General features: G+C 47.8%; 1 protein-coding gene across 1 annotated transcript in view; it reads right to left on the bottom strand.

Moving 5' to 3' along the window:
- Nucleotides 1-790: 790 nt before the first annotated feature.
- The window catches only part of LOC132992745 (adhesion G protein-coupled receptor E5-like), a 28,107-nt gene continuing 1,397 nt past the window's right edge, over nt 791-27,500 (bottom strand). The window contains exons 2-21 of the mRNA XM_061062228.1: nt 26,219-26,293; nt 23,979-24,122; nt 22,721-22,849; nt 20,722-20,865; nt 19,920-20,048; nt 17,257-17,400; nt 13,516-13,659; nt 12,112-12,161; nt 11,887-11,997; nt 11,618-11,783; nt 11,419-11,538; nt 11,134-11,330; nt 10,875-11,042; nt 7,231-7,425; nt 5,342-5,559; nt 5,109-5,267; nt 3,543-3,711; nt 3,353-3,454; nt 1,279-2,442; nt 791-934 (exon numbers count right to left, since the gene is read on the bottom strand). Coding sequence (XP_060918211.1) covers nt 2,401-2,442; nt 3,353-3,454; nt 3,543-3,711; nt 5,109-5,267; nt 5,342-5,559; nt 7,231-7,425; nt 10,875-11,042; nt 11,134-11,330; nt 11,419-11,538; nt 11,618-11,783; nt 11,887-11,997; nt 12,112-12,161; nt 13,516-13,659; nt 17,257-17,400; nt 19,920-20,048; nt 20,722-20,865; nt 22,721-22,849; nt 23,979-24,122; nt 26,219-26,293 — 2,606 coding nt within the window. The 3' untranslated portion in view covers nt 791-934; nt 1,279-2,400. The remainder of the gene's footprint in view (nt 935-1,278; nt 2,443-3,352; nt 3,455-3,542; nt 3,712-5,108; nt 5,268-5,341; nt 5,560-7,230; nt 7,426-10,874; nt 11,043-11,133; nt 11,331-11,418; nt 11,539-11,617; nt 11,784-11,886; nt 11,998-12,111; nt 12,162-13,515; nt 13,660-17,256; nt 17,401-19,919; nt 20,049-20,721; nt 20,866-22,720; nt 22,850-23,978; nt 24,123-26,218; nt 26,294-27,500) is intronic.

Here is a 27,500-nt window from a genome sequence, read left to right as displayed (position 1 = left end):
TAATCTTTTTTGGCAGTGTAAATACATATCACGGTTCTGGTCCTGTATAGCAAAAGAGCTTAGTGCCATTTTCAAAACTAAAGTAACCAAGGATCCCGGCCTCTTCCTACTTGGCTTGCCATCTAAGTTTGTGTCACTCCCCTCTCTTCAATTTAAATTGCTGGATAAACTGTTACTTTTGGCAAGAAAATGTATATTGTTGAGGTGGATCAAGGACAAACCTCCCACTGTTACTATGTGGTACAAAGAGATTTTTTCTGTACTTCCACACGAAAGGATTAGCGCAGTGCTGAAGGGCAATGGACAGTTATTCTCGATCACTTGGCAACCACTCATGGATTACCTCCCCGCGGAGAGTCTAGATCTATTGTCAAAAGGATTCTCTTACCTGAATTGGAAGCCCTCTGGACTGAATATGGGCACTGGACATTCCCATTCAGGCTGAGGCGGGATTTATATTTAATGGACTCTGGCAGGTTAATAAAACCTTGAAGTGAGCAAGATGAGGAAATGGGGTATTTTATGTCCTACTTTATTTGCCTTTTCTGGTTTTAGTTTTATTGTCTGTTTTGGTTTGTTTTTTGTAGTGGTTGATTTTAGTCCTTTTGGTCATGTCTTTGTACATGTCTTCTAACTGAAAATTTAAATAAAATTGTTATTGAAAAAAAAAAGGTGTTAGGGTTAAAATGAAAGTGTGTGTGTGTGTGTGTGTGTGTGTGTGTGTGTGTGTGTGTGTGTGTCTGTGTGTCTGTCTGCCGGGGTTAAAACTGAAATGATCACATGACAGATATTTGAGCAGAAAAACAGCTTTATTAAAATAAATGTGGCGTTTATAAAAAGGAAACAGTACCATCATCAAGACATGACATCATCATGAAAACAAAGTAGAAAAATAAGTTGAATTATGTTCTAAACTTAGAGGCTGCACACTGCACTGGCTCTAACATTAGAGCTCTCTAACATTCACACAGAGCTCTCTAACATTAGAGCTCTCTAACATTAGAGCTCTCTAACATTCACACAAAGCTCCCTAACATTCACACAAAGCTCCTTAACATTCACACTGAGCTCTCTAACATTAGAGCTCTCTAACATTCACACTGAGCTCTCTAACATTAGAGCTCTCTAACATTCACACAGAGCTCTCTAACATTCACACAGAGCTCCCTAACATTCACACAGAGCTCTCTAACATTCACACTGAGCTCTCTAACATTCACACTGAGCTCTCCAACATTCACACTGAGCTCTCTAACATTAGAGCTCTCTAACATTCACACAGAGCTCTCTAACATTCACACTGAGCTCTCTAACATTCACACAGAGCTCCCTAACATTCACACTGAGCTCTCCAACATTCACACAAAGCTACCTAACATTAGAGCTCTCTAACATTCACACAAAGCTACCTAACATTAGAGCTCTCTAACATTCACACAGAGCTCTCTAACATTCACACAAAGCTCCCTAACATTCACACAAAGCTCCTTAACATTCACACTGAGCTCTCTAACATTAGAGCTCTCTAACATTCACACAGAGCTCTCTAACATTAGAGCTCTCTAACATTCACACAGAGCTCTCTAACATTCACACAGAGCTCTCTAACATTCACACAGAGCTCCCTAACATTCACACTGAGCTCTCTAACATTCACACTGAGCTCTCTAACATTAGAGCTCTCTAACATTCACACAGAGCTCCCTAACATTCACACTGAGCTCTCTAACATTCACACTGAGCTCTCTAACATTAGAGCTCTCTAACATTCACACAGAGCTCTCTAACATTCACACAGAGCTCTCTAACATTCACACTGAGCTCTAGCATTCACACTGAGCTCCCTAACATTCACACTGAGCTCTCCAACATTCACACAAAGCTACCTAACATTAGAGCTCTCTAACATTCACACAAAGCTACCTAACATTAGAGCTCTCTAACATTCACACAAAGCTCCCTAACATTCACACAAAGCTCCTTAACATTCACACTGAGCTCTCTAACATTAGAGCTCTCTAACATTCACACAGAGCTCTCTAACATTAGAGCTCTCTAACATTCACACTGAGCTCTCTAACATTAGAGCTCTCTAACATTCACACAGAGCTCTCTAACATTCACACAGAGCTCCCTAACATTCACACTGAGCTCTCTAACATTCACACTGAGCTCTCTAACATTCACACTGAGCTCTCTAACATTAGAGCTCTCTAACATTCACACTGAGCTCTCTAACATTAGAGCTCTCTAACATTCACACAGAGCTCTCTAACATTCACACAGAGCTCTCTAACATTCACACAGAGCTCTCTAACATTCACACTGAGCTCTCTAACATTCACACAGCGCTCCCTAACATTCACACTGAGCTCTCCAACATTGGTGGAGAGAAGAGCTTCAGATTTGGGACTCTCCTGTGTGCTGCCCACTGCCAGAAGCCTACAAGAAGAAGAAGACAGGTATTAGACAGAGTGCTGTATGGTAGAGTTTGAAGGGCTCTACTGACTTTCTAATAGAATCACAGTCACACTAAATCATGTTCTTTCAGAGTAAACTGTTAAAGGACACTCAGACAATGATGAGTATTTTCTTTGTTCTGGTCTCAGACCCTGCAGGAGGTTTTCAGACTGGAACCTCCACACGAGTCTTAAACATATGAAAATTATTGAAATAGAAGATCAATTCAACATCATTCAAGTCTCCATGAAACCGGACTGAGAGAGTCTCTAATGGCTGTTTCTAACTGAAACAGGAGAGAGACAATCACAAGAGAGAATGTTGAGAATGTTCCACAAAGCTTTTTTAAAAAAAAAAAAAACAAGTATTCGCTGCTGATTGCAGGACGAGTCATCCAACATTTGAAGAGGAAAACTGGAAGATGAAGTTCTATGTAGAAATACTCAGAAGAAGATTTCCTTCAATATATTTGTCAGATCAAAAAATGTTGAACGCTGGACTCCTTCTGCACTTTCTTTATATTTCATTATAATTATTATTCTGTGTTTTAGAATCTGCTCTTCCTCACTCTATTTAACAGGTCTGTGTTTTTAACTGTCCAGCGTCCTCTCTCTCTCTCTCATGCATCCTGTTCTCCTTTTATTGATGTTTCTGTCTCGCTCTGATTGGACCAGAACAGCGTTTCTCTCCCTTGTATGCTCAGAGTTTTTTCATGGAGGTGACAATAAAATAAATCTTGGATTAAAACGAGGAACATGTTTCATTTCATGGAGACTTAAAAATAAGTAATGGAGTAAACATAACTCACTTAAACTAACTGATGCATTCACATCAACCTCCACTAATAATTGGATCATTATTAAAGCTGAGAGTCAGGTGACTTTCTGCTCACCTGTGACTGACTACTGGACAGATTTGTACTGCTGAAGTCTGAGTATCTCTTCTTCTGTGATATGCAGATACAGGACAGGAAATGGGCGTACTCCTCTCTCACCTGCAGAGGGCAGCAAACATCAAGAAGAAATATTTTGTAATGCAATCCACTGTGATGACTCAGGAACACACACCTGTTTCTATCTTACCTGTTTAGACAGCAGACAATGCATGATGAAGACCAGCGCCCCCTGCAGGCTGTTCAGGATAGTGAAGAGATAAGCTACCACTATGGGGCCCTCTTCAAACAGGAAGGCCCCGAAAACCCACATCAGACCGAGTATGCACATCTGGGCGATCGCGGTCATTGTGAACGCTCTGCAGAGAGAAAGGGAGGATGGGGGGGAGGGGGGGGAAGGGGGGGGGGGGGTAGTGGTCAGAGAAAGGGCAACAGATAGAGAATGAAAGGAAAGATTAACATGAGCCTAAGACGATGACTCAGTTACCAGAGCAGACTCAGATGAGGAGCAGGGACTCTAACAGGAGCAAAGACTCTAAGAGGAGCAGGGACTCTTAGAGGAGCAGGGACTCTTAGAGGAGCAGGGACTCTTAGACTCTTAGAGGAGCAGGGACTCTTAGAGTCTGATGAGGAGCAGGGACTCTTAGAGGAGCAGGGACTCTTAGAGTCTGATGAGGAGAAGGGACTCTAAGAGGAGCAGGGACTCTTAGAGTCTGACGAGGAGCAGGGACTCTTAGAGGAGCAGGGACTCTTAGACTCTTAGAGGAGCAGGGACTCTAAGAGGAGCAGGGACTCTTAGAGGAGCAGGGACTCTTAGACTCTTAGAGGATCAGGGACTCTTAGAGTCTGATGAGGAGCAGGGACTCTAAGAGGAGCAGGGACTGTACGAGGAGCAGGGACTCTTAGACTCTTAGAGGAGCAGGGACTCTTAGAGGAGCAGGGACTCTACGAGGAGCAGGGACTCTTAGAGTCTGATGAGGAGCAGGGACTCTTAGAGGAGCAGGGACTCTTAGAGTCTGATGAGGAGCAGGGACTCTAAGAGGAGCAGGGACTCTTAGAGTCTGACGAGGAGCAGGGACTCTAAGAGGAGCAGGGACTCTTAGAGGAGCAGGGACTCTTAGAGGAGCAGGGACTCTTAGAGTCTGATGAGGAGAAGGGACTCTAAGAGGAGCAGGGACTCTTAGAGTCTGACGAGGAGCAGGGACTCTTAGAGGAGCAGGGACTCTTAGACTCTTAGAGGAGCAGGGACTCTAAGAGGAGCAGGGACTCTTAGAGGAGCAGGGACTCTTAGACTCTTAGAGGATCAGGGACTCTTAGAGTCTGATGAGGAGCAGGGACTCTAAGAGGAGCAGGGACTGTACGAGGAGCAGGGACTCTTAGACTCTTAGAGGAGCAGGGACTCTTAGAGGAGCAGGGACTCTTAGAGGAGCAGGGACTCTTAGAGGAGCAGGGACTCTTAGAGTCTGATGAGGAGCAGGGACTCTTAGAGGAGCAGGGACTCTTAGAGTCTGATGAGGAGCAGGGACTCTAAGAGGAGCAGGGACTCTTAGAGTCTGACGAGGAGCAGGGACTCTAAGAGGAGCAGGGACTCTTAGAGGAGCAGGGACTCTTAGAGGAGCAGTTCCATCCATGCTTTTCTCCCGAAGCGAGTGCCGTCTGGTCAACACGTGTTCCAGCTGAGTGTTTGTTTGAAGGTCGGGCCAGGGTCACTCCAGTATTACTACATCACATGAACATCAAGCACACATGGACTGACCTGACTTTTTGCAGCTTGGAGTGGTCAGGGTTGAGGCTGGAAAACTTCTGAGCGAGCTTCCAGATGGTGATGATGAAGAAGAAGATGTTGAGGATGATTATGAGGCACACGGGGCCGAAGAAGCTCCAGATGAGGTTGTCACTCAGAGACAGCCAGCAGCTGTTAGCAAGAAGGAAACACATGGTCATGATCACATAACAGCAGCTCTGAGGAGTAATGTAGTAAACACTCACTGCTGGTCAGTGCCATATCCCGCAGGCCGAATGATGGCCGACAGGATGAGGATCACCAGAGGGGCCCCGTAACCAGCCATGAATAAGTAGAGGGGCCGGATGGTGGCGTTGAACACCAGGACCACCATACGGTACAGCTGCACCCCCTCTAACAGCATCCAGGTAAACACTCCCAGGAAGAAGAAATGAAGCATGGCTGCAACCAACCTGCAGCCACCCTGCAAATCAAACGACCGTGAGAAGAAAGAGTCAAGCTGAGGTCAGGACGAGAGAATGCGTTCAATATGAAACGTCTTCAGAAACACCCGAGAGTCAAACTTTATTTATTTTTGACAGGGACACTGTACAGCCAATTAGCTGTACCAGAGTTAGCTATAAGCTAATTTACATCTGTAGTCCCTGGGCAGGAGACAGAGACAACGTCTCTGTGAAGAAATGAAAACACACACTAACAACATCTTCACAACAGTAAGACCGTACACAACCACTGAACAATGGCATTACACTAGTCCACAGTGAAATTCATACATTATATTAAAACAATAATAGGCTAAGAGCACAGCTATACGGCAACATACTGTATATCTCCAATACAGCACAACAACAAAGCCATAATAACATACTGCATCAATACGCTACAACATTATCAAACATAGTTCATGAAAAAGTGTTTATGTGTGATGAGGACACGATTGAGTTGATTTGAGCCATGATTTGATTTTAAATTTAAATTTAGCAAAGCTACAGCACTCTCTGATTTTAGCCGGTATGGAGTTCCAAAAGTGTGTAGCTCTAATAGAGACGGCTGATTTGCCAAACTCAGAGGATCTGTGCTGTATAACACAATCCCCTCTGTTCTTCCTCCATCTACACGCGGTGATATGAACTAATAATAAATAACTTTATACACTAGACAAGCATCAGCAAGACCCGCAACATTGTCAAAGGTGAGGAGGTTATACCTCTGAATGATGTTACCGTAGTGGTAACTTGTTGGCTTTTTGTCCAGTGCCTTGAGTATTTGCTTGTACAGGGTTTGGAGAGGGGCGAGTGTTGTTTTACCTGCTCGCAACCAGCTTGTGATACAATATGACATGTGTGAGAAGATCATTGAGTGCACATATAGCTTTGCTGCATTAATGGGTAACTGGTTTTCGGATAAACCTGAAGTTCCTTAGGTTAAATTTTATAGTGTTACACAGTTGTTTCACGTGTTTCTTTAAAGACAGTTGTGAGTCTATTAGGATTCCTATTCTGTATCCTTTCACCTTTCATCCTTTAGTCATGTTAGAAAAGTTACACTAAAATCCTGAAACACTGGGGGGTGATGTGTGAGATCAAATGGAGGATTTTTCCACCCAGACATTACCCAGAATGCCTCCTGCCAGCCGCCTGCTGCGATGCCTGCGTGAACACAGCCGCTCATATTCAGGAACATTTACAGCGAGGCGCTGAGAGGATTATATCGTCTGCTTCTTACTCGATGTTCTTTACCTCTCATTGGTTCATTCAGTGAATATATTAAAATACACGTTGTGATGACTGAAATGTTGAAATGAAGCCAAAGTTCCCCAAAGCAGAACCTCTTTCCATCAGTGGTTAAAACCCGGGTACAACATCTGGGGTTCATTCACAACCAGGAAGTCCAAACAAACACCCAATGAGGTCACATTGTTCTAATCCTCCTTCTTCTTCTGGGTCTGTTTATTTGTCGTCTTTGTTTGCCTCACAATAACCGCCGATGTCTTCACCTTCCACGTGGCTCTGACCTTCCACGACGCTCTGACGTCAATGTGTAACCTTTGCTTATTAACTACGCTCTCCTTTGCGGCGTGCAAACAAGAACACCCATGTAAATGACTTTCCCATTAAAGTAACCACAGTCATACCTCAGGTTTGGTTTGTGAGATGCCCGCCAGAAAGACGAGGTCAGCAATGAAGAGGCAGACACACAGGTGCAGGTGGATGGTGGTTCGAGTCCCTTGTATGGAGCGGCAGAACTTGAAGGTGAGGATGCAGAGGAGGAGACTCAGCAGGGACACGGTCAGTCCGATCTTAGTGATGAGGAGGAGCCCGAAGGTGTGCTGTGAGGAGGAGACGCATCAGGAGGTTTAATCTGTGTACTGACATGTGAAGGAGAGAGGAAGACGTTTACAAACACCTTCATCATGTGAAGGAGAGAGGAAGATGTTTACAGACATCTTCATCATGTGAAGGAGAGAGGAAGACGTTTACAGACATCTTCATCATGTGAAGGAGAAGGAAGACGTTTACAGACATCTTCATCATGTGAAGGAGAGAGGAAGACGTTTACAGACATCTTCATCATGTGAAGGAGAGAGGAAGACGTTTACAGACATCTTCATCATGTGAAGGAGAGAGGAAGACGTTTACAAACATCTTCATCATGTGAAGGAGAGAGGAAGACGTTTACAGATATCTTCATGTGAAGGAGAGAGGAAGACGTTTACAGACATCTTCATCATTCATCAACGACTGGTAGGCTAGCTTATCGTGCTAACGGGACCTGCTGCGTAACGACTGGTAGGCTAGCTTATCGTGCTAACGGGACCTGCTGAGTAACGACTGGTAGGCTAGCTTATCGTGCTAACGGGACCTGCTGCGTAACGACAGGTAGGCTAGCTCATCGTGCTAACGGGACCTGCTGCGTAACGACTGGTAGGCTAGCTTATCGTGCTAACGGGACCTGCTGCGTAACGACAGGTAGGCTAGCTCATCGTGCTAACGGGACCTGCTGCATAACGACAGGTAGGCTAGCTTATCGTGCTAACGGGACCTGCTGCGTAACGACAGGTAGGCTAGCTTATCGTGCTAACGGGACCTGCTGCGTAACGACTGGTAGGCTAGCTTATCGTGCTAACGGGACCTGCTGCGTAACGACAGGTAGGCTAGCTTATCTTGCTAACGGGACCTGCTGCGTAACGACAGGTAGGCTAGCTTATCTTGCTAACGGGACCTGCTGCGTAACGACAGGTAGGCTAGCTTATCTTGCTAACGGGACCTGCTGCGTAACGACAGGTAGGCTAGCTTATCTTGCTAACGGGACCTGCTGCGTAACGACAGGTAGGCTAGCTTATCGTGCTAACAGGACCTCATTAAACGAGGAGTCTTGGTTCAGAGAGAGGAAGACGTTTACAGACATCTTCATCATGTGAAGGAGAGAGGAAGACGTTTACAAACATCTTCATCATGTGAAGGAGAGAGGAAGACGTTTACAGACATCATCATGTGAAGGAGAGAGGAAGACGTTTACAAACATCTTCATCATGTGAAGGAGAGAGGAAGACGTTTACAGACATCTTCATCATGTGAAGGAGAGAGGAAGACGTTTACAGACATCTTCATCATTCATCAACGACTGGTAGGCTAGCTTATCGTGCTAACGGGACCTGCTGCGTAACGACTGGTAGGCTAGCTTATCGTGCTAACGGGACCTGCTGAGTAACGACTGGTAGGCTAGCTTATCGTGCTAACGGGACCTGCTGAGTAACGACTGGTAGGCTAGCTTATCGTGCTAACGGGACCTGCTGCGTAACGACTGGTAAGCTAGCTTATCTTCCTAACGGGACCTGCTGCGTAACGACTGGTAGGCTAGCTTATCGTGCTAACGGGACCTGCTGCGTAACGACTGGTAAGCTAGCTTATCTTCCTAACGGGACCTGCTGCGTAACGACAGGTAGGCTAGCTTATCGTGCTAACGGGACCTGCTGCGTAACGACAGGTAGGCTAGCTTATCTTGCTAACGGGACCTGCTGCGTAACAACAGGTAGGCTAGCTTATCGTGCTAACGGGACCTGCTGCGTAACGACTGGTAGGCTAGCTTATCGTGCTAACGGGACCTGCTGCGTAACGACAGGTAGGCTAGCTTATCTTGCTAACGGGACCTGCTGCGTAACGACAGGTAGGCTAGCTTATCTTGCTAACGGGACCTGCTGCGTAACGACAGGTAGGCTAGCTTATCGTGCTAACGGGACCTGCTGCGTAACGACAGGTAGGCTAGCTTATCTTGCTAACGGGACCTGCTGCGTAACGACAGGTAGGCTAGCTTATCTTGCTAACGGGACCTGCTGCGTAACGACTGGTAGGCTAGCTTATCGTGCTAACAGGACCTCATTAAACGAGGAGTCTTGGTTCAGAGAGAGGAAGACGTTTACAGACATCTTCATCATGTGAAGGAGAGAGGAAGACGTTTACAGACATCTTCATCATGTGAAGGCCAACGTTACAGAATGATTGAAGTCTATCTTACCTTGCTAACGGGACCTGCTGCGTAACGACAGGTAGGCTAGCTTATCGTGCTAACGGGACCTGCTGAGTAACGACTGGTAGGCTAGCTTATCGTGCTAACGGGACCTGCTGCGTAACGACTGGTAAGCTAGCTTATCTTCCTAACGGGACCTGCTGCGTAACGACTGGTAGGCTAGCTTATCGTGCTAACGGGACCTGCTGCGTAACGACTGGTAAGCTAGCTTATCTTCCTAACGGGACCTGCTGCGTAACGACAGGTAGGCTAGCTTATCGTGCTAACGGGACCTGCTGCGTAACGACAGGTAGGCTAGCTTATCGTGCTAACGGGACCTGCTGCGTAACGACTGGTAGGCTAGCTTATCGTGCTAACGGGACCTGCTGCGTAACGACAGGTAGGCTAGCTTATCTTGCTAACGGGACCTGCTGCGTAACGACAGGTAGGCTAGCTTATCTTGCTAACGGGACCTGCTGCGTAACGACAGGTAGGCTAGCTTATCGTGCTAACGGGACCTGCTGCGTAACGACAGGTAGGCTAGCTTATCTTGCTAACGGGACCTGCTGCGTAACGACAGGTAGGCTAGCTTATCTTGCTAACGGGACCTGCTGCGTAACGACTGGTAGGCTAGCTTATCGTGCTAACAGGACCTCATTAAACGAGGAGTCTTGGTTCAGAGAGAGGAAGACGTTTACAGACATCTTCATCATGTGAAGGAGAGAGGAAGACGTTTACAGACATCTTCATCATGTGAAGGCCAACGTTACAGAATGATTGAAGTCTATCTTACCTTGCTAACGGGACCTGCTGCGTAACGACTGGTAGGCTAGCTTATCGTGCTAACGGGACCTGCTGCGTAACGACAGGTAGGCTAGCTTATCTTGCTAACGGGACCTGCTGCGTAACGACAGGTAGGCTAGCTTATCTTGCTAACGGGACCTGCTGCGTAACGACAGGTTGGCTAGCTTATCTTGCTAACGGGACCTGCTGCGTATCGACAGGTAGGCTAGCTTACTGTGCTAACGGGACCTGCTGCGTAACGACAGGTAGGCTAGCTTATCTTGCTAACAGGACCTGCTGCGTAACGACAGGTAGGCTAGCTTATCTTGCTAACAGGACCTGCTGCGTAACGACAGGTAGGCTAGCTTATCTTGCTAACAGGACCTCATTAAACGAGAAGTCTTGGTTCAGATATTTCAGCCTGTCATGCTTCAGTAAGATGAATCTATTCTGTAGTTCTTAATGGTGCAAGTGTGTTCGTGTTCTTACCTTCACATCGTAGCGTGCCATTAGCACCGCGAAGCTGCTCAGATGTTCACACGTACACACTGTGTGTGTGCTATTCGACTGCTGCTGATAGCAACCATGTGTGGACCAGGCTCGTCCCTCAGTCCAGAACGCACAGACGAAGCTGACATCAGGAGACTTCTCTGTGTCCTGCACAAAGAACCAAAACGTTATCGTGAAAGCCTCTATCGTCGAGTCATGCTAACGTTGATCTGAGACGGAGGGAAGGGGGGGGGGCTACCAGATGTCTCAGGGTGATGTTGACTGGGCTGCTCAGATTCTGGGGGGCGGGGTTAGACACAACAACTGAGACGACTCTGGAGAAGATCTGAAAGGAGGGATCCACACCGTCTTTTTCATATCCTGAGAGCTTCTCAAAGGACCCGTTTATGGTCTTCTCAAGGTTCTTATAGGTCAACAGCGCCGCCATAGCGTAACCTGTAAAAGAAGAGGAGACGGACGAGGCATGAAGTCAAAGGATGTAGAGGAACGCAAAGAGAAGAAATGAGACGATGAAGAGATGTACCAGGGTACGATCCTGTCCCTGCTGCTGTCATCCAGTCAGTGTCTAGACGAGTGTTCTCATTGGTCAGATGGATGGATCCCGTGGGTGGAGTCTGTCCTCTTTGCACCGCGACCTCCACCTCTATTCGGACAGATATTTCACATTTAACACTTGAACTTATGAAAGTACAGAATGCAGACTGAGCTCTGGACTCGGTCACCTGTCATGCTGGTCTCTATCTTAGTGTGGTTTCCTTTGAGCTGTGGACCGATGACCCTGACGAAGTTCTCCACCGCGTCGAGCAGCCCGCTCATGTCCTCGCTCACGTCCTCGCTGCTGTCCAGGTGATGAGGAGACAACATGGCGTCAGTCGCTGTGAAGAGTTTCTGTAAGAGTGGCAGAAACAGGAGGCAGGAAATGAAGACCCCGATGTGTGTGTGTTGGTGTGTGTGTGTGTGTGTGTGTGTGTGTGTGTCTGTCTGTCTGGACCTGCAGCAGCTCCTCTCCGTCAACCTTCCCTCCACTCGCAGTGGTCGAGTTGGAAAGAGCCAAACAGCTGTTCCTCATCATGGACAAAATGTCTGCCAGGCCTCCGAGCGACTGAGAGACAGAGAATAACTGTTCAGCTCTCTCTCTCTGAAGGTCAAACATGATGAACTGTACGGGGCCTAAGGCTTGACCCAGGACATTAAGGAACAGGTGTGAAGAGTTTACCTGAGCGTGTGAGGTCGTATTGTCGGGACTGAAGGTGTCACAGTCCAGCTCTAAAATGAGACAGAGACCGTGAGAATATCAAACACACCTCACATCGATGTATGGCTGAGCTGCAGACCCTCACCTGCAGACACACACACACACACACACCTGTAACACACACACACACACACACACACACACACACCTGTAACACACACACACACACTCCTGTGACACACACACACACACTCCTGTGACACACACACACACTCCTGTGAGACACACACACACACTCCTGTGACACACACACACACACACACACACCTGTAACACACACACACACACTCCTGTGACACACACACACACACACACACACACACACACCTGTAACACACACACACACACACACACACACACACACACACACACACTCCTGTGACACACACACACAAACACACACACACACACTCCTGTGACACACACACACGCACCTGTAACACACACACACACACACATACTCCTGTGACACACACACACACACACACACACACACACACACACACACACACACACACACACACACACACACACACACCTGTAACACACACACACACACACATACTCCTGTGACACACACACACACACACACACACACACACACACACACACACACACACACACACACTGACCTTGGCACTGCCCGCTGAGTCCCGTGTGCTCGTATCCCTCCAAACACTGACAGTAGAAGCTTCCCAGAGTGTTGAAGCACTTTGCGTGTTTCCCACATTGATCTGTGTTTTCTGTGCACTCGTTCTCATCTGCAGGTCAAAGGTCAAACACAACAACAACATGTCACATTTACAGACTTCTATATGGTGCTGATATCATGGATATTTGTAGTAATAATGTTTATATAGTATTAATATATATATGTATGAATATAGTTGAAGTTTCCTGCGCTCCGTCTAAAGAACGCCAGGTGATCAGACCGTCACTCCTCCTGGTTTCTGTTTTGTCATTTAGTGAATATGTTCAGAAGGTTTCATGTTTGAGTTTTTTATTTTCACTTTTTAACATAATGTCAAGGTGAGGTCTTCATTAAGAGGTATTTCATATCGTTTCTGGAGCAGCCGTCCTAATGAACCGCTCAGATAAAGACTTACCCTCACACTGACGACCCTCACCTGAGCTGCAGACCCTCACCTGAGCTGCAGACCCTCAGACCCTCACCTGAGCTGCAGACCCTCACCTGAGCTGGAAACCCTCACCTGAACAGTAGACCCTCACCTGAGCTGCAGACCCTCAGACCCTCACCTGAGCTGCAGACCCTCAGACCCTCACCTGAGCTGCAGACCCTCAGACCCTCACCTGAGCTGCAGACCCTCAGACCCTCAGACCCTCACCTGAGCTGCAGACCCTCACCTGAGCACGGTGAACTCTTGTTGTTATAGTTGATGAATCCTTTGGGACACTGGCACCAGAAGCTCCCCTCGGTGTTCCTGCAGCTCCCCTCTGCTCCACAGATAATTTCTCTTCTCCTCTCAGCTTCAACGCACTCGTTAATATCTGAGAGAAACAAAAGAAGATCACATCGATTTAACAAGACGTACCGACAATGAACCAGATGTCAGCGAGTGACGTAAGACGGTCGCTCAGTTTGAGAAATTAGCTAAAATTTCAAGAAGGGGGACGCGGGGGCAGCGATAGACTAGCAGTTATGTTGCACACCCCATGTAGGCTAAAGTCGTCCTGGCAGTGGGCATGGGTTTAAATCCAAGCTTGGCCCTTTGCTGCATGTCAACCCACTCTCTCTCCCCACAACATGTTTCTCTCTTCAGGTGTCCTGTCAATAAAAAGGTCCAAAAAGTCACTTTTAAAGCAGCGGGGAGCAGCTGATTGTTCTGAGTTTGTATTCAGAGTTTAGAATGATAATCAGTGACTCATGAGCTCTTGACAGGCAGCTTTTCATTGGAGGAAGCTGTGAGCTCTAGGATGTTTCACACACACCTGTAACACACACCTGTAACACACACAGACACCTGTAACACACACATATGTAACACACCCACCTGTAACACACATACAGACACCTGTAACACACACATATGTAACACACACACACACACACCTGTAACACACACACACATATGTAACACACACACACACACACCTGTAACACACACACACATATGGAACACACACACCTGTAACACACACACACACCTGTAACACACACACACACACACACACACACACACACACACCTGTAACACAAACACACACCTGTAACACACACACACACACACTCACCTGTAATACAACTGTAACACATCTGTAACACACACACTCACCTGTGACACACACACACCTGTAACACACACCTGTAACACATACACACACACCTGTTACACACACACACACACACACACACACACACACCTGTAACACACACACACACGCCTGTTACACACATACACCTGTTACGCACACATACACACACCTGTAACACACACACCTGTAACACAAACACACATGTTACGCACACACATACCTGTTACACACACACATACCTGTTACACACACACACCTGTTACGCACACACACACCTGTAACACACACACACCTGTAACACACCTGTTAAACACACACACACACACACACCTGTAACACACACACCTGTTACGCACACATACACACACACCTGTAACACACACACCTGTAACACAAACACACCTGTTACGCACACACATACCTGTTACACACACACACACCTGTTAGGCACACACACACCTGTAACACACACACACACACCTGTAACACACCTGTTAAACACACACACACACACCTGTTACGCACACACACACCTGTAACACACACACACCTGTAACACACCTGTTAAACACACACACACACACACACACCTGTTACACACACACACACACACCTGTTACGCACACACGCACACCTGTAACACACACACACACTCCTGTTACGCACACACACACACACACCTGTGACACACACACACACACTCCTGTTACGCACACACACACACACACACACACACACACACACACCTGTAACACACACACACACACTCCTGTTACGCACACACACACACACACTCCTGTGACACACACACACACACTCCTGTGATACACACACACACACCTGTAACACACACACACACACACTCCTGTGACACACACACACACACACTCCTGTAACACACACACACACACACTCCTGTGACACACACACACACACACACACCTGTAACACACACACACACTCCTGTGACACACACACACACACACCTGTAACACACACACACACACTCCTGTGACACACACACTCACCTGTAACACACACACACACTCCTGTGACACACACACACCTGTAACACACACACACACACACACACACCTGTAACACACACACACCTGTAACACACACCTGTAACACACACACACACACACACACACACCTGTAACACACACACACCTGTAACACACACCTGTAACACACACACACACACACACACACACACACACACACACACACACACACACACACACACCTGTAACACACACACACACACACACACACACCTGTAACACACACACACACACAGTCCTGTGACACACACACACACACACACACCTGTAACACACACACACACACACACACACACACCTGTAGCACACACACACACACTCCTGTGACACACACACACACACACACTCCTGTGACACACACACACACACACACACACACACACACACACCTGTGACACACACACACACACACACACACACACACACACACACACACACACACACACACACACACACCTGTGACACACACACACACACACACACACACACACACACACACACACTGACCTTGGCACTGCCCGCTGAGTCCCGTGTGCTCGTATCCCTCCAAACACTGACAGTAGAAGCTTCCCAGAGTGTTGAAGCACTTTGCGTGTTTCCCACATTGATCTGTGTTTTCTGTGCACTCGTTCTCATCTGCAGGTCAAAGGTCAAACACAACAACAACATGTCACATTTACAGACTTCTATATGGTGCTGATATCATGGATATTTGTAGTAATAATGTTTATATAGTATTAATATATATATGTATGAATATAGTTGAAGTTTCCTGCGCTCCGTCTAAAGAACGCCAGGTGATCAGACCGTCACTCCTCCTGGTTTCTGTTTTGTCATTTCGTGAATATGTTCAGAAGGTTTCATGTTTGAGTTTTTTATTTTCACTTTTTAACATAATGTCAAGGTGAGGTCTTCATTAAGAGGTATTTCATATCGTTTCTGGAGCAGCCGTCGTAATGAACCGCTCAGATGAAGACTTACCCTCACACTGACGACCCTCACCTGAGCTGCAGACCCTCACCTGAGCTGCAGACCCTCAGACCCTCACCTGAGCTGCAGACCCTCACCTGAGCTGGAAACCCTCACCTGAGCTGCAGACCCTCAGACCCTCACCTGAGCTGCAGACCCTCACCTGAGCTGCAGACCCTCAGACCCTCACCTGAGCTGCAGACCCTCACCTGAGCTGCAGACCCTCAGACCCTCACCTGAGCTGCAGACCCTCACCTGAGCTGCAGACCCTCAGACCCTCACCTGAGCTGCAGACCCTCACCTGAGCTGCAGACCCTCAGACCCTCACCTGAGCTGCAGACCCTCACCTGAGCTGCAGACCCTCACCTGAGCTGCAGACCCTCAGACCCTCACCTGAGCTGCAGACCCTCACCTGAGATGCAGACCCTCATCTGAGCTGCAGACCCTCAGACCCTCACCTGAGCTGCAGACCCTCATCTGAGCTGCAGACCCTCAGACCCTCACCTGAGCTGCAGACCCTCACCTGAGCTGCAGACCCTCAGACCCTCACCTGAGCTGCAGACCCTCACCTGAGCTGCAGACCCTCAGACCCTCACCTGAGCTGCAGACCCTCAGACCCTCACCTGAGCTGCAGACCCTCACCTGAGCTGCAGACTCTCAGACCCTCAGACCCTCACCTGAGCTGCAGACCCTCACCTGAGCTGCAGACCCTCAGACCCTCACCTGAGCTGCAGACCCTCACCTGAGCTGCAGACCCTCAGACCCTCAGACCCTCACCTGAGCTGCAGACCCTCACCTGAGCACGGTGAACTCTTGCTGTTATAGTTGATGAATCCTTTGGGACACTGGCACCAGAAGCTCCCCTCGGTGTTCCTGCAGCTCCCCTCTGCTCCACAGATAATTTCTCTTCTCCTCTCAGCTTCAACGCACTCGTTAATATCTGAGAGAAACAAAAGAAGATCACATCGATTTAACAAGACGTACCGACAATGAACCAGATGTCAGCGAGTGACGTAAGACGGTCGCTCAGTTTGAGAAATTAGATAAAATTTCAAGAAGGGGGACGCGGGGGCAGCGATAGACTAGCAGTTATGTTGCACACCCCATGTAGGCTAAAGTCGTCCTGGCAGTGGGCATGGGTTTAAATCCAAGCTTGGCCCTTTGCTGCATGTCAACCCACTCTCTCTCCCCACAACATGTTTCTCTCTTCAGGTGTCCTGTCAATAAAAAGGTCCAAAAAGTCACTTTTAAAGCAGCGGGGAGCAGCTGATTGTTCTGAGTTTGTATTCAGAGTTTAGAATGATAATCAGTGACTCATGAGCTCTTGACAGGCAGCTTTTCATTGGAGGAAGCTGTGAGCTCTAGGATGTTTCACACACACCTGTAACACACACCTGTAACACACACATATGTAACACACCCACCTGTAACACACATACAGACACCTGTAACACACACACATGTAACACACACACACACACACACACACCTGTAACACACACACACATGTAACACACACACACACATATGTAACACACACACACATATGTAACACACACACCTGTAACACACACACCTGTAACACACACACACACACACACACACCTGTAACACACACACACACTCACCTGTAATACAACTGTAACACATCTGTAACACACACACTCACCTGTTACACACACACACCTGTAGCACATACACACACACCTGTTACACACACACACACACACACACACACACACACCTGTAACACACACCTGTAACACACACACACACACACACACACACACACACCTGTTACACACACACACCTGTGACACACACACACACCTGTAACACACACACCTGTAAAACACACCTGTAACACACACACACACACCTGTAACACACACACACACACACACACACACACACACACACACCTGTTACACACACACACCTGTAACACACACACACACCTGTAACACACACACCTGTAAAACACACCTGTAACACACACACACACGCCTGTTACACACACACACCTGTAACACACACACACCTGTTACGCACACACATACCTGTTACACACACACATACCTGTTACACACACACACACACACCTGTTACGCACACACACCTGTAACACACCTGTTAAACACACACACACACACACACACACACACACACACACACACACACCTGTAACACACACACCTGTAACACAAACACACATGTTACGCACACACATACCTGTTACACACACACATACCTGTTACACACACACACACACCTGTTACGCACACACACACCTGTAACACACCTGTTAAACACACACAGACATACACACACACACACCTGTTACACACACACACCTGTTACGCACACACACACACCTGTAACACACACACACACACTCCTGTTACGCACACACACACACACACACACACACACCTGTGACACACACACACACACACTCCTGTTACGCACACACACACACACACACACACACACACACCTGTAACACACACACACTCCTGTTACGCACACACACACACACACTCCTGTAACACACACACACCTGTAACACACCTGTTAAACACACACACACACACACACACACACACCTGTTACACACACACACACCTGTAACACACCTGTTACGCACACACACACACACACCTGTGACACACACACACACTCCTGTTACACACACACACACACACACACACACACACACACACACACCTGTAACACACACACACACTCCTGTTACGCACACACACACACACTCCTGTGACACACACACACTCCTGTGACACACACACACACTCCTGTGACACACACACACACACACCTGTAACACACACACATATGTAACACACACACACACACACACACTCCTGTGACACACACACACACTCCTGTGACACACACACACACACACTCCTGTAACACACACACACACTCCTGTGACACACACACACACTCCTGTGACACACACACACACACACACTCCTGTAACACACACACACACTCCTGTGACACACACACACACACACCTGTAACACACACACACACACTCCTGTAACACACACACACACACACACTCCTGTGACACACACACACACACACACACTCCTGTGACACACACACACACTCCTGTGACACACACACACACACACACTCCTGTGACACACACACACACACACACACACACACACACACACACACACACACACACACACACACATTCCTATGACACACACACACACACACACACACACATTCCTGTGACACACACACACTCCTGTAACACACACACACACTCCTGTAACACACACACTCCTGTGACACACACACTCCTGTGACACACACACACAGTCCTGTGACACACACACACAGTCCTGTGACACAAACACACACACACACACACACACACACACACACACACACACACACACACACACACACACTGACCTTGGCACTGCCCGCTGAGTCCCGTGTGCTCGTATCCCTCCAAACACTGACAGTAGAAGCTTCCCAGAGTGTTGAAGCACTTTGCGTGTTTCCCACATTGATCTGTGTTTTCTGTGCACTCGTTCTCATCTGCAGGTCAAAGGTCAAACACAACAACAACATGTCACATTTACAGACTTCTATATGGTGCTGATATCATGGATATTTGTAATAATAATGTTTATATAGTATTAATATATATATGTATGAATATAGTTGAAGTTTCCTGTGCTCCGTCTAAAGAACGCCAGGTGATCAGACCGTCACTCCTCCTGGTTTCTGTTTTGTCATTTAGTGAATATGTTCAGAAGGTTTCATGTTTGAGTTTTTTATTTTCACTTTTTAACATAATGTCAAGGTGAGGTCTTCATTAAGAGGTATTTCATATCGTTTCTGGAGCAGCCGTCCTAATGAACCGCTCAGATAAAGACTTACCCTCACACTGACGACCCTCACCTGAGCTGCAGACCCTCACCTGAGCTGGAAACCCTCACCTGAACAGTAGACCCTCACACTGACGACCCTCACCTGAGCTGCAGACCCTCACCTGAGCTGCAGACCCTCAGACCCTCACCTGAGCTGCAGACCCTCAGACCCTCACCTGAGCTGCAGACCCTCAGACCCTCACCTGAGCTGCAGACCCTCAGACCCTCACCTGAGCTGCAGACCCTCAGACCCTCAGACCCTCACCTGAGCTGCAGACCCTCATCTGAGCTGCAGACCCTCAGACCCTCAGACCCTCACCTGAGCTGCAGACCCTCACCTGAGCACGGTGAACTCTTGTTGTTATAGTTGATGAATCCTTTGGGACACTGGCACCAGAAGCTCCCCTCGGTGTTCCTGCAGCTCCCCTCTGCTCCACAGATAATTTCTCTTCTCCTCTCAGCTTCAACGCACTCGTTAATATCTGAGAGAAACAAAAGAAGATCACATCGATTTAACAAGACGTACCGACAATGAACCAGATGTCAGCGAGTGACGTAAGACGGTCGCTCAGTTTGAGAAATTAGCTAAAATTTCAAGAAGGGGGACGCGGGGGCAGCGATAGACTAGCAGTTATGTTGCACACCCCATGTAGGCTAAAGTCGTCCTGGCAGTGGGCATGGGTTTAAATCCAAGCTTGGCCCTTTGCTGCATGTCAACCCACTCTCTCTCCCCACAACATGTTTCTCTCTTCAGGTGTCCTGTCAATAAAAAGGTCCAAAAAGTCACTTTTAAAGCAGCGGGGAGCAGCTGATTGTTCTGAGTTTGTATTCAGAGTTTAGAATGATAATCAGTGACTCATGAGCTCTTCACAGGCAGCTTTTCATTGGAGGAAGCTGTGAGCTCTAGGATGTTTCACACACACCTGTAACACACACCTGTAACACACACATATGTAACACACCCACCTCTAACACACATACAGACACACACACACACACACCTGTAACACACACACACCTGTAACACACACAATCACGTGTAATACACACCTGTAACACACACACACACCTGTTACACACACACACCTGTTACACACACACACACACACCACACACACACACACACACACACACCTGTAACACATCTGTAACACACACAATCACCTGTAATACACACCTGTAACACACACACACACACACACCTGTTACATACACACACACACACCCCCACACACACACACACACACACACACCTGTAACACACACAATCACCTGTTACACACACACACACACCTGTTACACACACACACACACACACACACACACCTGTAACACACACACACACACACCTGTTACACACACACACACACACCTGTTACGCACACACACACACCTGTAACACACCTGTTAAACACACACACACACACACACACACACACACCTGTTACACACACCTGTAACACACCTGTTACGCACACACACACACACACCTGTGACACACACACACACTCCTGTTACGCACACACACACACACACACACCTGTAACACACACACACACACACACTCCTGTTACGCACACACACACACACTCCTGTGACACACACACACACACTCCTGTGACACACACACACACACACTCCTGTGACACACACACACACACACCTGTAACACACACACATATGTAACACACACACACACACACACTCCTGTGACACACACACACACACACCTGTAACACACACACATATGTAACACACACACACACACACACTCCTGTGACACACACACACACACACTCCTGTGACACACACACACTCCTGTAACACACACACACACACTCCTGTGACACACACACACACTCCTGTGACACACACACACACACACTCCTGTAACACACACACACACTCCTGTGACACACACACACACACACCTGTAACACACACACACACACACTCCTGTAACACACACACACACACACTCCTGTGACACACACACACACACACACACACACACACTCCTGTGACATACACACACACACACACACACACACACACACACTCCTGTGACACACACACACACACACACACACACACACTCCTGTGACACACACACACACACTCCTGTGACACACACACACACACACTCCTGTGACACACACACACACACCTGTAACACACACACACACACACTCCTGTAACACACACACACACACACACACACACACACACACTCCTGTGACACACACACACACTCCTATGACACACACACACACACACTCCTGTGACACACACACACACACATTCCTGTGACACACACACACACACACACACACTGACCTTGGCACTGCCCGCTGAGTCCCGTGTGCTCGTATCCCTCCAAACACTGACAGTAGAAGCTTCCCAGAGTGTTGAAGCACTTTGCGTGTTTCCCACATTGATCTGTGTTTTCTGTGCACTCGTTCTCATCTGCAGGTCAAAGGTCAAACACAACAACAACATGTCACATTTACAGACTTCTATATGGTGCTGATATCATGGATATTTGTAGTAATAATGTTTATATAGTATAAATATATATATGTATGAATATAGTTGAAGTTTCCTGTGCTCCGTCTAAAGAACGCCAGGTGATCAGACCGTCACTCCTCCTGGTTTCTGTTTTGTCATTTCGTGAATATGTTCAGAAGGTTTCATGTTTGAGTTTTTTATTTTCACTTTTTAACATAATGTCAAGGTGAGGTCTTCATTAAGAGGTATTTCATATCGTTTCTGGAGCAGCCGTCCTAATGAACCGCTCAGATGAAGACTTACCCTCACACTGACGACCCTCACCTGAGCTGCAGACCCTCACCTGAGCTGCAGACCCTCAGACCCTCACCTGAGCTGCAGACCCTCACCTGAGCTGGAAACCCTCACCTGAGCTGCAGACCCTCAGACCCTCACCTGAGCTGCAGACCCTCACCTGAGCTGCAGACCCTCAGACCCTCACCTGAGCTGCAGACCCTCACCTGAGCTGCAGACCCTCAGACCCTCACCTGAGCTGCAGACCCTCACCTGAGCTGCAGACCCTCAGACCCTCACCTGAGCTGCAGACCCTCACCTGAGCTGCAGACCCTCAGACCCTCACCTGAGCTGCAGACCCTCACCTGAGCTGCAGACCCTCACCTGAGCTGCAGACCCTCAGACCCTCACCTGAGCTGCAGACCCTCACCTGAGATGCAGACCCTCATCTGAGCTGCAGACCCTCAGACCCTCACCTGAGCTGCAGACCCTCATCTGAGCTGCAGACCCTCAGACCCTCACCTGAGCTGCAGACCCTCACCTGAGCTGCAGACCCTCAGACCCTCACCTGAGCTGCAGACCCTCACCTGAGCTGCAGACCCTCAGACCCTCACCTGAGCTGCAGACCCTCAGACCCTCACCTGAGCTGCAGACCCTCACCTGAGCTGCAGACTCTCAGACCCTCAGACCCTCACCTGAGCTGCAGACCCTCACCTGAGCTGCAGACCCTCAGACCCTCACCTGAGCTGCAGACCCTCACCTGAGCTGCAGACCCTCAGACCCTCAGACCCTCACCTGAGCTGCAGACCCTCACCTGAGCACGGTGAACTCTTGCTGTTATAGTTGATGAATCCTTTGGGACACTGGCACCAGAAGCTCCCCTCGGTGTTCCTGCAGCTCCCCTCTGCTCCACAGATAATTTCTCTTCTCCTCTCAGCTTCAACGCACTCGTTAATATCTGAGAGAAACAAAAGAAGATCACATCGATTTAACAAGACGTACCGACAATGAACCAGATGTCAGCGAGTGACGTAAGACGGTCGCTCAGTTTGAGAAATTAGATAAAATTTCAAGAAGGGGGACGCGGGGGCAGCGATAGACTAGCAGTTATGTTGCACACCCCATGTAGGCTAAAGTCGTCCTGGCAGTGGGCATGGGTTTAAATCCAAGCTTGGCCCTTTGCTGCATGTCAACCCACTCTCTCTCCCCACAACATGTTTCTCTCTTCAGGTGTCCTGTCAATAAAAAGGTCCAAAAAGTCACTTTTAAAGCAGCGGGGAGCAGCTGATTGTTCTGAGTTTGTATTCAGAGTTTAGAATGATAATCAGTGACTCATGAGCTCTTGACAGGCAGCTTTTCATTGGAGGAAGCTGTGAGCTCTAGGATGTTTCACACACACCTGTAACACACACCTGTAACACACACAGACACCTGTAACACACACATATGTAACACACCCACCTGTAACACACATACAGACACCTGTAACACACACACATGTAACACACACACACACACACACACACACACCTGTAACACACACACACATGTAACACACACACACACATATGTAACACACACACACATATGTAACACACACACCTGTAACACACACACCTGTAACACACACACACACACACACACACCTGTAACACACACACACACTCACCTGTAATACAACTGTAACACATCTGTAACACACACACTCACCTGTTACACACACACACCTGTAGCACATACACACACACCTGTTACACACACACACACACACACACACACACACACCTGTAACACACACCTGTAACACACACCTGTAACACACACACACACACACACACACACCTGTTACACACACACACCTGTAACACACACACACACCTGTAACACACACACCTGTAAAACACACCTGTAACACACACACACACGCCTGTTACACACACACACCTGTAACACACACACACCTGTTACGCACACACATACCTGTTACACACACACATACCTGTTACACACACACACACACCTGTTACGCACACACACCTGTAACACACCTGTTAAACACACACACACACACACACACACACACACACACACACACCTGTAACACACACAACTGTAACACAAACACACATGTTACGCACACACATACCTGTTACACACACACACACACCTGTTACGCACACACACACCTGTAACACACACACACACCTGTAACACACCTGTTAAACACACACACACATACACACACACACACACACACCTGTTACACACACACACCTGTTACGCACACACACACACCTGTAACACACCTGTTAAACACACACACACATACACACACACACACACACCTGTTACACACACACACCTGTTACGCACACACACACACCTGTAACACACACACACACACACTCCTGTTACGCACACACACACACACACACACACACACACTCCTGTTACGCACACACACACACACACACACACACACACTCCTGTTACGCACACACACACACACACACACACACACACACCTGTAACACACACACACTCCTGTTACACACACACACACACACACACTCCTGTGACACACACACACACTCCTGTGATACACACACACACACACTCCTGTGATACACACACACACACACCTGTAACACACACACATATGTAACACACACACACACACTCCTGTGACACACACACACACACTCCTGTGACACACACACACACCTGTAACACACACACACACACACTCCTGTGACACACACACCTGTAACACACACACACACACTCCTGTGACACACACACACACCTGTAACACACACACACACACACTCCTGTGACACACACACACACCTGTAACACACACACACACACTCCTGTGACACACACACACACACTCCTGTGACACACACACACACCTGTGACACACACACACACACACACACTCCTGTGACACACACACACTCCTGTGACACACACACACACACCTGTGACACATACACACACACACACACACACACACACACACACACACACCTGTGACAGATGAAGACTTACCCTCACACTGACCACCTTCATAGATGAAACCCAGCCGACAGCCAGAGACACAAGTGTGCAGCAAACACAGCAAACCTGAAGACAGAGAGAGAGAGAGAGAGAGAGAGAGAGAGAGAGAGAGAGAGAGAGAGAGAGAGAGAGAGAGAGAGAGAGAGAGACTGGGTTCAGTGGCTTGTTCAAGGGCACCTTGGCAGTACTCAGGAAGTGCCCTGACAAGTGACTTGAACCAGCGACCCTCCAGTTCCCAACCCAAGTCCCTAGAGACTGAGCTACTGCCGCCCCACAAACATGTCAATCTCAAAACAGGCAAAGAGGCGGGGCTTAAGCCTCCTGGCAAACAGCTACAACTGGACCTGTTCCAACCGTCAGACACGCCAATCAGATGAGTTATTAATACATACATACGCTGTAAAGTACCAACAAAGGAAAGACTTCAGTAGACCACGACCACGTCTGGAGCGAGGCTGTGAACATGTTTATTCTCCTCAAGTGTCCACTGGAGGCTTTTGGAGAAAGCCTCCAGTGGACACTTGAGGAACTGCAGTTTTTGCACTTATTACTCATTAGCTTCAATTTGAACCGTGCCGCTGACGCCTCGTTTCCACTTACTTACAGTTGCAAGTAAAAGTATGTGAACCCTTTGGAATTTCCTAGTTTTCTGCATAAATTGGCCATAAAATGTGTTCTGATCTTCATCTAAGTCTCAACAAAGACAAACACAGTCTGCTTAAACTAATACAACACAAACAATTATATGTTTTCATGTTTTTATTGAACACAACATGTAAACATTCACAGTGCAGAGTGGAAAAAGTATGTGAACCCTTGGATTTAATAACTGGTTGACCCTCCTTTGGCAGCAATAACCTCAACCAAACGTTTCCTGTAGTTACAGATCAGACCTGCACAACGGTCAGGAGGAATTTTGGAACCATTCCTCTTTACAAAACTTTTTCAGTTCAGCAATATTCTTGGGATGTCTGGTGTGAATCGCTCTCTTGAGGTCATGCCACAGCATCTCTATCGGGTTGAGGTCAGGACTCTGACTGGGCCACTCCAGAAGGCGTATTTTCTTCTGTTGTTGATTTACTTCTGTGCTTTGGGTCGTTGTCCTGTTGCATCACCCGTCTTCTGTTGAGCTTCACTTGGTGGACAGATGGCCTTAAGTTTTCCTGCAAAATGTCTTGATAAACTTGGGAATTCATTTTTCCGTCGATGATAGCAATCTGTCCAGGCCCTGATGCAGCCCCAAACCATGATGCCCCCTCCACCGTACGTCACA

The sequence above is a fragment of the Labrus mixtus genome, chromosome 2 (assembly GCF_963584025.1).
Source record: "Labrus mixtus chromosome 2, fLabMix1.1, whole genome shotgun sequence".
NCBI lineage: Eukaryota > Metazoa > Chordata > Actinopteri > Labriformes > Labridae > Labrus > Labrus mixtus.
This window is presented reverse-complemented; position numbering and strand designations above follow the sequence as displayed.